The 13,221-nt window shown below is 40.9% G+C and overlaps 1 protein-coding gene across 5 annotated transcripts in view; it reads right to left on the reverse strand.

The window, feature by feature from the left end:
* Positions 1-13,221, reverse strand: part of ANKRD6 (ankyrin repeat domain 6) — a 60,097-nt gene that overhangs the window by 26,257 nt on the left and 20,619 nt on the right. For 3 of the 5 annotated variants that reach the window (XM_026060817.1, XM_026060816.1, XM_026060815.1), the window contains exon 4: positions 2,954-3,052. The exons of 1 other annotated variant lie outside the window; for it this stretch is intronic. In XM_026060817.1, coding sequence (XP_025916602.1) covers positions 2,954-3,052 — 99 coding nt within the window. Of the gene's footprint in view, positions 1-1,156; positions 1,237-2,953; positions 3,053-13,221 lie in introns of those variants that run through there. One more of the 5 variants, XM_026060820.1, reaches the window with a different exon arrangement.

Genomic DNA, 13,221 nt, shown 5'->3' on the forward strand with positions numbered 1-13,221 from the left:
CCAATCCAAGATTTTACAGCATGCAGCCACGGAAGAGTGAAGCTCAAGGCAAGACTGATGCAAGATTTCTAACCTCCTTCTCTCTTTCTGATCTTCTAGGTTCCTTTCTAGCCTTTCTCTTCTGTTTTTTCTTATCTTTTTCATCCTTGATTTCCTTCACCGGGACAACTTTCTCCTTGACTATTTCTGAGGTGTGTGCTGTATGAATACTCATTGACCACTCAGAGATTGCACTGGGATCCCAGTAAGAGTTTTCAATATTGGCAGGGAGAAGGAAAGAATTAGCTCCCGGGGTTGCGTATTCTACAGAGCTGGACTCCACGGGTTGAAATTCATAATAATCCCACTCCAGGCCACTGGAGGTCATTCTTCAACTAATTCTTACGGCTCTTACTGTGTTTTAAGGAACATATCTGTAGAACATGAAGTCAGTGTTTTAATCTCTCCACAATACTTAGCAACTTTTAAGTTTCTGTTTATCATCTGGCAGATGAAAAGTTAGCCTTTCATTTGTTTATTAGCTAAAGATAGTCAACTCCAAAATAAAATGTTTTTAGATTTCTCATGTCATTTAAAAATATATATTTCAGCTTTTTAGAACCTAAAGGAAGATTTTCTTTGTGTTATCACAATTCTGCAGACCAATATCAACTTAAGTATTTACTTTTTAATGAAGTATGGAATACTCTCTGCTCTCATGAGCAATTTCATTTCTGAACCTAAATGTGTAGTCCTGAAAAACAGCAATAAAATATATGGATGTTAATCAACACTTTATTTGATGCTAAAATTCCTTCACTGCCAATAAACACACAGTAAAAGTGATGGACAGCATAAACAATAGATTGCAATTAAAAGAGAAAATGAACACCTCTGTATGGTATAAATAAATTGTAAAAATGAATTATACAACGAGGAAACATAGACAGAGAACCTTTTTAAGACCTGTGTAAAAGGAAAGCAGACATATTTTTGTTAATAACTTTCACAAGCAAAAATCCTCACTTGGGAGTTTGAATCTTCCTCCTCCTCTGAGATAAATCCAAACACACACTCTCAAACCATGCAGCAACTCTTGAGGCTGTCCTTAACCCCAACCGGATAACTAATACTCAATACAGAGCCAAAATCAAAACACATTTTTTAAAACTTGTACCTGTAAATCAAGCATGTACACAGTTGTTCAGATTAGTCACCGCATTTAGAAGTGGTATCCAATTTTCATGAACAAAGCTCCTGAGAAGTTCACAAGACAAGTGAAATAAGGTCTTCTATGAGCTGAATATTTCTGCAGTGCAAGATTCTTTCCTGAATTGAATTGATGCTAAACACAGATTTACTGTTTTTCCACGATGCCTAACACATCAGGTTTACATATAAATAGCTTAGATTTTATGACTACGGGATTGAAAAAACGACACAATTTTCACAGAAACCCAATTTAAGAGTAAATCGTTGGCAGCCCTTACAGTCTTAGAACAGCAACTTGCACTTTTCAGGAAAACTGACTGTACTTGTAAAGTAGCTATAATTTTGTCTTAAATCCCTGATGTACCTTTTTTCCTGGGAGAGGTCTAAAAATGAACTCCCTATCCAAATAAACTGACACTCCCACCACACTTGCAAATCAGCCCCATTTCACAGATGGGCACAGTGAAAGAAAAAAGAGTGCAGAAAACACTTCTTTCTAGAAGAACAAGTTTCTCAGTATAAAGCTGCATGAATAACACTGTTCTAGGCTTACCAGCTACAGATTCTCATAGGGAGGCAACTACTCATGTGGAAAAGGAAAMCAGTTTTCCAATTTTTAAAGATATTTAAGACCCTCTGGATGCAAACAAATGCCTAAGGGGATTCTCAAAAGGCACCTAGAGGCTTCCTGTGTCCTTTCAATAGTCATATAGGTGCCTCTACTAGCCATCTTTGGATGTCTAGGATCTTTTAAGAACCTAAACCTTATTTATTACAGAGGGAACAAAAGCAACCCTTCTCAAATTTGTTCCAGTATGCTCTCAGAATTATAATACATGGATTTGCTTATCACTTTGCAAGAGCATTGCAAAAGGGCTTGACCCATCATTAAATGTTGTGAGAAGTTCCTGCTCTGAGTGCAGGCATTTCAGAACAAATCAGGGCCAATATTATAGCCAGAAATCAGCAATGAATCTGAAGGGAGTCATGGTTATTTAACTGCTGTTGCACATTTCAGCCTATGTCGTTGCTCATCAGAGTGAGATAACTAAAACAAAGTTACTGATCACTCCAATGTCCCCTAAAGCCAGGTCCAATATTATAACTATTTCTACGGAAAACTGAGAAATACCAACAACTTACATGTTTTACTTAATGACGACAAACTACCCTTTGCTAAATTCAAAGCTGATTACATTATGCCGAAGATTTACCACCCAAAAGTCTGACAGGTGTGATAACCCACCCATCCTGCACTACTGACAATGGGACAATTTCTCTGCGACCCCATATACTGCTTTGGGCAGCTGTTCGATATTCTGCATGCTGCAACACAGATCTGCACAAAAGCATCTCCCGCTTAAGCAAACATCACAACAGATCATGTGCCCTACCTGAAGCGTTTCAGTGGCTTCCCGCACACTACAATGACTCTATTTCACTTCTGTATCAAATGGCAGACAACAGCTCTCATTGCTACTCACATCAGCCAGACGTAACAAGAGCTCTTATAAAGCTCTGGAGCTTGAATATGAGTACTAAGTTACTCACTGAAAACCACCCAGTTTTACTTTGTCCCCTGTGCAGTTCTGCATCTCCAAATTACAGGTTACATCTCCAAATGAAAAAAATACAGGAGACAGATTTTGTTTTCATTTAATCCCACTTCAAAGAAGCTAAATTCTATTCTTATTTGCAAATTACTGATGAAACAACAGCTTTTCCCCCTCCACCCCAAGCAAGGATGGTTGTATCTACTTACATCATCCTGAATATCCAGGTCACAACCTGCTTTCAACAAAATCTGGACAACATGKAGATGACCCTTGTGGGCAGCAAGATGCAGAGGAGTCCGGCCATGCTATGAATGAGAAGTAAATAATAATACCTTAAGACCAACTTTTTATACATAGTAGTTGACCAGAATTTTATCCTCTTTTCCTCCTTCTTCTGTTTATACTTCTCTGAAGTCTGCAATAGCAGCAACTGACAGATATTAGTGTACAAAAGGCTTTACCTTATTTTGTGCATGCTGAAAACTCCTCCTCCCCCTTCTGCAACATTTCAGTTTACCCTAACGATACTCTACAAAAGGGATATTCTACTCATGTAAGGTTACTTCTTTAAAAACTCAGATCCTTCTTTTTGTCCATGCTGAAACAGAATTCATGACTTTTTTGTTTCTGTCCCTCTGGAACCTAGAACTGCCCACCACTTTCAATTCCACTCTGTACCACAAAGTTGCTATCACAGTCTAATTCTTATATTGTAATCAGTATAATCTTTGCAATAGAAGTAAGAGTTACAAGATTTTTGTGTATGACTGAAGCTCCCCTTAAAAAGAATGGAAAATTTGTAGTCACCCCAAGTGACTTAATGTATACGACAACCAACCTTGTTTTGGCAAAAATCTGTCAGGTTTTTTAAGCAACATATTTTTAAAGATTACCAAGCCCTAACCCATATAAAAACAGGGTAAAAAAACAGTCACAAGAAAAATCAATCTACAGTATAATTAAGGACAGTTTCCTAACGGACAGAAGGACAGAAAAGGTTTAATTAAATGATATATAGTTTTAGGAGGAAAAAAATTGAAATTTAACTGTAAAAATCAAAATTTAAATAAGAAAAATAGTGTCTCCCCAACAAATGGGTTACAAAAATCTAAGTGAAATGGCAAGAGGAAAACAATATTTAATTGTAACTGAGTTCTGATCATCCTTTGGCAGAATTTAAAATGAGACATTTCAGGAAAAGGGGAATAGGCTGCTTCTCCTAAAGGAGGTATAACAACCTGTGTTAAAAAAAGCTCAAATGGTGAAGAGATTCTAAGTAGTAGTCTGGACAACAGAAAAGAATTAGAATAAGCAATTCCCTAAAAATTGAGCCTGTATAAGCTAAAGATTTCTTCATCATTGATGTTGCCACTGTCTATTCTTCCTCCCAAGGATCCAGGAAGTTTGTTTTACCCTGAACAGGAAAATGAACTGCCCTAGAAGATTAGCTACAGAAGAAAAACCTGAAGAGCTGACTACTAGTGGCCTTATGTAAATAGAAGACAATCATTAGTTCTCTGATATTTTAAGGAAATTCCCCACTGGGAAAGTTACTTCGAGTAAATAAAAACCAAGCTCAAGACAGGCTGTTTTCATACAGCAGTTCCTATATCCTAAGCAGCTGGTACAGCCTTGGGAATTCAGTCTCTTCAGAACAAAAAGAAAAATAGTGTTGAAATCCACAGAATTAATGGAAAAAAAAGTCTATAAATTACTTAATAGTTGTGCAGGGCTTTGCAAACATTAAATGTTGATTAGTTATACTATGTTATTGATTATTGACCTGAAGGATCAGATCTAATGGAAAAATCCACCCCCATTCTGCAACTCAGGTCTCTCAAAATGCAACCCTTTTCTCCCATTACCCTTTCAAAACAGGAGGGAGGAACTCATTCCTACGAGGGAAAGTCTCATTTCAGCTTCTCCGGTGTTTTGAAAATGGCTTGTTTCTGCTTTCACCGTCAGCCCCTGAATGCACCCGCAAGAAGGGCGACGCTGAGCGGGCAAACGGGTGCAGCCGGGAGAAGGTCAGCGGCAGCACCTGGACGAGCAGCGAGCCTGCGCTTCTGCTTCCTCGCTCGGTAGCCAGCCCGCTGCTTGCACGACCGATGGGATCCAGAAACACGGCTATAAACCTCCGCTGCCCCAGTAAACGCCTGGCCCAGCCRCACGGGGCACATTCCCTTTTGTAATGGCCTGGAGGAGATCCAGGGCTTGGCTGCAGTTTCAGATAACCTGAGAGCAGGAGGGTTAAAAGTCTCTAGGCAACATTAAAAAAAAAAACAAAAAAACCAGGCAGATTGACAAATCATTCCCTGCTACAAACAGTATGTTTGGATTAGGACTACGTGCTCAAGCACGTTCAGACTTATAGGCTCTAACTTTCTACATTGCTTAATTGCAATAAATCACCTAATTGGGTGTCTCACTTCCCAGCAGGTTTCTAATATATCACAGCAACAATTTATTGTAATCTGTGCACGGAGCGGGAAAAGCAAAACTAATCCAACTTGAAGCCAGCTCATGGACTTTAAAAGGAGAACAGTGTCAACTACATGAATATATTCCAGCAGGGAACTTTCTCGTAAGATAACTATCTCTAACCACTGAAAAAATGCTGAGGTGCAGCCAAAGGTATTCGGTTAAAAATAAACTATGAAAGAGAAGTGTGAGTTTATTTGACCGTGAGGAACGTTTTCCTCACCCAACATACCTTCCTAGGCAAACACTACAGGCAGCTTGCGCAGCAGCAGGTAAAGCCCCCCCTTAGGCACACATACAAGTCATGTTTCACACGAAGGTTGCAAAGCACAACAGATTCAAATCATGTGTGCCACACGACCATTCACCTGCTGATGCAGTGCCTGAAGGCACGTGAAACGCAGCGGCCCCAGAGAGAAGGCTTATCTTGACAAGACGGCCCTTTCTCTGGCAGCGCTGGCGCACGGAGGCTGCCCTCTGCGGCGCGAAGGGGAGCCCCTGGCATCGCCCTCGGCTCTCCTCCTGCGGGGCCTGTTAGAGCTGCACTTTCAGTGGAAATCAGAGCGAGGGGAACGTATTGGATTGGCTGGCAGAGAGCAAAAATGCTAGACACTGAAAGGAAGGAAAGAGCAGAGGTTGGCAGACAAATCCACTCCACTCCTGTCTCTTCGACAAGCAAAAACAAGCATCATCATGTCCTCAGCGCTGCAGGGAAAAGGAGCACACTGAAGGGAACTTTGCTTGGCTGCTCCTGGCCCTTAGAGAACATACAGGTCACAAAGCTCTGCATTCCCACTACTGTCATCCGCAAGCATTCAAAAATTTCAGCCAGGTCCCCAAAACTCATGTCTTTGTTTTAAAAATCTTGAGATATTAAAATGAAAGACTAGGAGATTATTAATTGTATTTTGGCCTTTGATTCCACAGGGTTTATGGGTTCAAGATTCTCTACCCAAAAATGTACGTCCAGATGCATCCAACCTACTGGAGACACCTAGAGAGAGACCTTCAGAGCCCAGAGCTACTGCATACAGTTCTCATCTCTTCCCATTGACTATAGAGGGAGACTAGGAAAATAATGACCCTAACACTAAGATGGGAGAGTGGGAAGGAGGAGCGATTCTAGCACATTAAACTGATTAGAGGCTCAGGCTTTTGGAAAAGCACCGGTTATGTCAAGATTAATCATAACATTGTAAAGCTGGCAATGCCATATATTCTTTTTCCACTTAATGACATTAAAAATGGAACTAGAGATAGGTGGTACAACTGGGCAGTGTTCCAGTGCAGACAGCACAAACACTGGAAAAACTCCCCCTCGCAATACCTATAGGTATGTATGTATGCATGCACCAACCCCCAACAAACTGCGAGGGAGAGACCAGGCAATTTGGGTGCTGCTCAGCAGCCCTCACACTGCAGTGACAAAATGAGAGTGCTGCAAGCTTTGGAGAGAAATGGTCAAAGGGTCTGTGGCATGGCTGGGCGCCCTGGCAGCGACCGCTAGAGTTGTTCTTGCCTGGCTTTGATCTTGTCCATCATGACTGCGAGCCAGAGGAATGGCCCTTTACGCTGGCTGTGAAGGAGATTGCTGATGGGTTGACAGGACTGTTTTTTTGTGAAATTTTTTCTTTCAAAACAAAGCATCCTACCAAAATATCTAGGAGGAAGAGAGAGGAGGGCAGAAGACAAATTTCCCTCTGTGTCTCCTCTGTAAAGACATTTCATATTCACCACTGCAGTACTACCAAAGGGGCATTTCTGAATACACAATAGGCCCTAATGGCAGAGGAAACATATACAAACAGGAGTGTCTCTTAGATGTTCATTACAGGGAGACACCACTAAAACCAGACTGCTTAACATGCAGATTATTGGCTTAAAAGCTTCTTATGATTTCCAAATATTAACTGTAATGATTTCAGGGTTATTATCAGCTACTAGAGAAATATTAATGAGAGACTTTTACTAGTCTTGAATTAATGAATCAATAAAGCATTCACTCATATAAAAAATATGCAATTAAGACATTTATTCGAATGCAAATAATTGCTTCAGCAGACCACAAATCATATAAATCCTCCCTTGTCACCAGCTTCTTGACAAATAGATGGGGTCTATTGCACTAAGGCTGCAATTTCCAGCTGTGACATAGTGCTATAGCTATGGGGTATATCAAGTTGCAGCCAAGTACAGTAAACACCCACATGAATTTCAGCGGTAAAACACAAGGGCACCATTTTTATTTGTACTTAATTTGTATTCTGCCTTCCAAACATTGGCAGGCAACTGTCCATAGCAGATTTAAAAGCAGATTTTTGTTAGAGTAACTGTCAAGCTACCCTAGGTGTGCTTTCTACAACCAAATTCATACAGGCAGGTCTTAGCACCACAAGCTGCAGGATCTTTCCTTGTGTTTATATATTCCTGCATTCTTTTATGCAAGCACATTCAGTTCTCCACTTCACTCTCATGTTGTGCTGCACAAGCACTGTTATTTAGTCATCCATTCTGCATTTATACAAAAACATGCCTATCCACATTTTATTAGAAACCTTGAAGAGAAAACAAAAACAAAGTCTTGTCACATTGTTCACTGATGATTTGTTAGACTGTTCACCATGAATAACCTGCTCACTCAAGTCAGCAGAAAGTTTCTCATTGACCTCCATGGGCATTGAGTAAGTCCCTAAATGTTTGCTATTTTACTTTCATTCATTTTTGATTTATTGTTTAAAACAGACACTTAAGACAATAAGTAGTTTTTCAAACTGAAGGAACACAAAAATGTGAAAGCWTTGAAATGTATTTCTTTTTTTGTGCTGATAATTTAAAAAGGAAGGAAAAAAGACTGTTTTCAAGATCTCAGCACTCTCTGAAGCTAAATCTTGATGACAACTCTATAACTACCACAGCATTTTGAAGTGTTGCCATATAGCAGGTCCATATCAGTTTCAAAAAAAAAATTTTTTAAATACTTACATAAATAGATAAATAAATAGCATTACTGAGTCAGAAGAAAAGCTTTTGCATTTCCATGGCTTTTCCAAATGATCATCATTTCTTTGCGGAATTCAATTTTATAGCTATGATCTTAACACTATGGTCTGCAGAAAAGCTATATTCTACTTCACTTTGAAAAAATATTCATAAAACCCATGGTGCTGTGCAAACTATGTTGAAACTGTCTGTACTACATTATTACTTCSTCTAGCAAATCTCTGTCATGTTTGACAAGTGGAACCCTTCTCTGTATGTGCTTGGTAAAACATAGCTTTTCTTGGCCATATTAATTCTCACCATTCAATTCTACATGACATACTCTAACGTCACAATGAAACCCAACATTAAGTAACATTTTGTTTTGATGAGCTCTTACATGCGGGTTCAGATCTGGAATTTTGTCTCTGAGCACGGAGCAAGATCCCATCAGGGAGGGCAGATCTCCATGCAGTGACTGGGCAGAGCAAGCTCTGCTAGTCAGCCCTGAGTGACAAGGGGATTTCAGCCAGGACACACCAAAAACTCAAGTGCAGGAGGTGAAATCGCACTTCCCTCCCTCCTCTGGGCACCTAAGTGGGGACAGGTTCAACAGAACAGCTGAGCTGATCTAACGTGTCCCTACCATCATTTCTCTTACACCACTTCTGGTGCTCCTCAGACCTCTCCCTCACCTATCTCATCTCACAACATCTAAAGAAAAATTACTCAAACAACATTCGGGAAGGGTAGCAGGACACAGCAGCTCAGCAAAGGTCCCAGCGAGCTAACGCCAAAGAGGGGAAGGCCCTCATAGGGAGGCTGGGGAGCAGGGCTGGTGGAGGGAAAGGTGGGACTGCTCCTTCCACTGGCAACTGCTGTTAGAGTTGGACATTGAACCCACAACCCTGGCACTGCCAGAAAACAGCCATGCAAGCGCCCCCCCCCCCCCACCTCTGCTCAGGGGCTTGTTCTGTCCTTTTGGGTGCAGAATCTCTTCCTTTAAATTGCTGCTGGAAGAGCAGGAGGGTGGCATGACACAGCCAGCTCCAAAGCCGAAGCCCCTACACCTCTAAGCTTCATTTGCTCCTTGCTGCCCAACCAACATTAGTAAAGTATTATAGGCAAAAGCGTTCTTCTAAAGAAATGCTCCTACTGTTACACAACTCACCCATAGTTATGAGCTCTGTGACTACAGAACACCAGGCAAATCAAAGCTTAATTTGCTCATATCTGGTAAAAAGAAACGTAACTTAAATTTCAAAGATGCAACTTTCAATAACTTTACTGAAAGAAAGTTCCACTCCAAAAGAACTAAAAAATGTGACCCGCTTTCCAGCTTGGAAGAAAAGACTTAATCCTATCAGGCTTAGTTTTGAATCTTCTAGCTTTGGCAGCATGTTCACCAAAATACTCTCTAAAGGATTCTGCTTGCTGAACCAGCCAATTCAAATCATCAGTTGTTTGGGATATTTTCTGCCATTTTCATAAAGAAAACAGATATAAATTTCACACCTGTCAGACTGAAAGGCACAAAGATGGAAATTATTTCTCTGTTCCTACCAGGTAAAGCAGCAACAGAGCACCCTGGCCCACAAGATGCCTCAGGCCAAGCCGTAAAGCATCACACATTGACTGTAAGTCTGTTTTTTGGTCTCTGCCTTGCATGGTGTCACAGCAGAGATCACAGTACCATCGTGAGCGCTCTACATGCATTTCCAACACAGTGCCACCACCACTCTCCCACCCTGGTGTCCCAGCACCATGACCCCACTGATCACCAGGTCCCGGCATAGGAGTCCTGGCGTGGGGGAGAGGTGGCACAGAGCATGTTGCAGCCACCAGAAAACTCATTTCCCAGCAGCATCCTGCCCTCTCACCCACTGTTTGACCTGAGTAAGTCTGGTACAACCCCATGATTTTATAGCATACCACAGGCCAGGCTGGGCTTCCACCTCTCCTGTAGCAGAAGTGGCAAAGCAACCTCATTCTCTGCCCCTCCGTCCAGCTGAAAAACCACAGCAAAAGGAAAAAAAACTCTGCAGATTAGAGATAAAGGAAAATTACATATTTTTTAAGGTTCCCAATCTRGAAAGAGTCCCAGTGTCTCTCGCTCTTCCTGGCGTCAGGGAAGGTGCCAGGGYTTTCACTTTTGCATTGACTTCCCCTGGAAACGCGGGGCTCAGCTGGACAGGTGACTGTTACTGAGATCAGCACAAACCAAATGCACCCTGGAGCAAACACTGAAGTGAGCACTTAAATGCATCAACTCCCCATTGACTTTTGATTCTTTAGTATTATTCTTTTTCTCAGATCACCTAGTTAATGTGAATGGCACTGTACACAGAGGTGACAAAAATGAAAGAATATCTTGCAGCTAAATTATTATTTACTGAAGCAGCAATTAACCACATAATATGACCTTTCATATGTAACATAAGAATAGAGCTGGACCTGCTTGCCAGCTACCCAGCATTTAAAAGCACTTGGTTTGTTGAGGAAAATATGCCTCATTTTTCTTAAGCCATGCTCAATTAGTCTAGTCAGAATAAAGAATTCTTTAGTGTTTAGCAAGAGTTTATAAACCAAATCCTGCTCTAGAGCCCAGCCACTTCAAGCTGTGGTTCTCCATGGTGTTTTTTAAAAAGATTGGTCTGCACTTGCAGATGCATATCAGAAATTCATTTTGGCCTAAAGTGATGAGGGAACTTTTACTCTCCCTGGAAAGAGTTTTGTCTCTGCATGTCTTACTCCAATAAAACTCAGATAGAATTAAGCAGGTATTTTGGCAGAGAAGTAAAAAAATCCTTTTTCTTCAGAGCAAATCCAGAGAATTTAAAATTAATTTGACAGGAAAAAAAAAAGACGACTATGAACAAGAGCAGAAAATATAAAGGTAAAAGAGGACTAAAGCATACATGTGAATAAAATTATGCTTCATTTTGTAATCAGTTTTATCTTGGGGAGTGGAGAGGGCTTTTGTTTTCAGTTTATCTGAAAACCTGATCAATAATTCCCTTGCTGTGACAAGCATGTCATCTAAATCCCATTCACAAATTAACAAATTCCACCCTAAAACAGTAGTTAGTAATAGCAGTAGTTATGATAGTAGTAGTAGTAGTAGTAGTACTCAGTATTGGGTCAATTATTACCCAGTAGTGGTAGTTGTCATTTTGTCCTTGCTCCACTTATTGAGAGACTGCACAAGAACCTGGCCACTCTGATGGATGTAAAATCCCTCCAAATTTCCAGTTTAAACATAGTTGAGGCTAATTTATACATGCTTGCTCCTGTGTCAGCTTTGTCCTTGACTTTAAATGGCTCTTTCTCCTTCCAGCCTTTGTTTCACTAGATTAGCAAGCCAAGCTCTTCCAGGGGTATGTTTATAYAGCCTTTGGTAGGCAAATACGCACATGCTCTCCCTAGGCAGCTAGCTGGCTGAGGGAGAGACAGATGCAAACTGGATGCTCTGTAGACATGGACTGTACATTACTGAGCCTGWATTGACGGGCTTTGATGAGGGCAGCAGCTTGGTCTCGCACCTTTCACTTCACATTGAGCTCATCTCTGCCCGGTTCACAACGTGGGTGGAGTAAATTTGGGAGAGTCTCCAAAATATCCGATGCACAAAACCTCCACCATGCCCCTGAGGAGCCCCTCAGTTTCTTAATCTTTTGATACAACAGACTAATTTCTGGCCTCACTTGTATCTGACATCTTCATTGATTTATGCTGTGTAGTCCCTATCAGTTCCAAACTTGGGGTTTGCAAACTTTATTCCCTGTACCTTAAACATAACGTCAGCATCAAAGGATTTCTGCTATGATTTTAAGAGAGTCCAAATTGATATTCACCCATTCCTAACTTTCAACATGTTATAAATAATAATAGCAAATAAAAGATGAGCTAGAAGTAGCTGTTGTAGAGAAGGTTCACTCAGCAAAAAGCCCTAAAAAGAATTAGGTAAGTTAGATCTGATAGAGCTGTAAGGTAAAATTTGGGACTTCCTGTTTTGACATATTATTGTTCTCCATCATGCCTAGTCTTATTTGTATTTCCATACTGATTTTGAACACTATAGATGTATGGAAGTTAATATTCACAGACAGAAAGCAAATGTGAATACATTTGATAAGTAATCTGTTCATTAAGCCCCCTGTGCTCCGTTCTCCTGAGCACCCTCGAGCCTTCCTCCACAGTTTTGCCGACCTGATTTCATCTTTTCTGAATGGGGTGGCCCAGAGCTACCCAAGTATCTCATTTGTGCTGTCTGCTGATGTGACCGGACGCACCCAGAATTACAAGAGGGTGAGCTTTTGTCTCCACAAAACAATAGCTACAATCTGATAGCACCAGGCCACCGAAAGGGATGGCCTCAGAGCTCACCAGAGAGTCTGGGTCTCCACATGGCTCTCCAACAAAAACACAAACACTGTGCGCCTGTGGGCAGCATCACCCACCGCCAGATGAGCTTTGCTTTGATTTGCCACACAAAGGCTAAACAACAAAGCAAGTGCAAGAAGCCGGAAGCTGCCTGCATCAGATAGCAAAGAAAGATGTACATGAACTCCAGCAAATCTGTATTTTAACCAAATTAACTGAGTTTGTGTTTGAAAACGCAGGTTTATAAAACATTTGTTTTCTTGTTTAGTAAGTCACATCTAGACACAGAGGTTCAGCTCACAGTTGGCCTTAACTATTCTTGCTGTAACTAACAGAAGGCATTGATAACTGCACAATAAACGACGCTAACAAAGTGCCAGTCTCGCACTACAATTGTGGATTATGTCAACTAATTCCATGAAACAGTTTAATCAGTGCCACGATTAGTTTAGACCATTACAAAAGATGCCACATTTTATGCTTCAAGGAGTGTGGGACCTGGATTCAAAATTACAGTAATGTACAAATTTATACAGAGCATGGCACCCCTTTTACTACCTTCTCTATTTTCAGGTAGGTCCTTCGGTAACCTCAGAGCTGAACATCTTAAAAAACCCCAGGCTACCATTCA

The sequence above is a fragment of the Apteryx rowi genome, unplaced genomic scaffold, assembly GCF_003343035.1.
Source record: "Apteryx rowi isolate R43461 unplaced genomic scaffold, aptRow1 scaffold_171, whole genome shotgun sequence".
Taxonomy (NCBI): domain Eukaryota; kingdom Metazoa; phylum Chordata; class Aves; order Apterygiformes; family Apterygidae; genus Apteryx; species Apteryx rowi.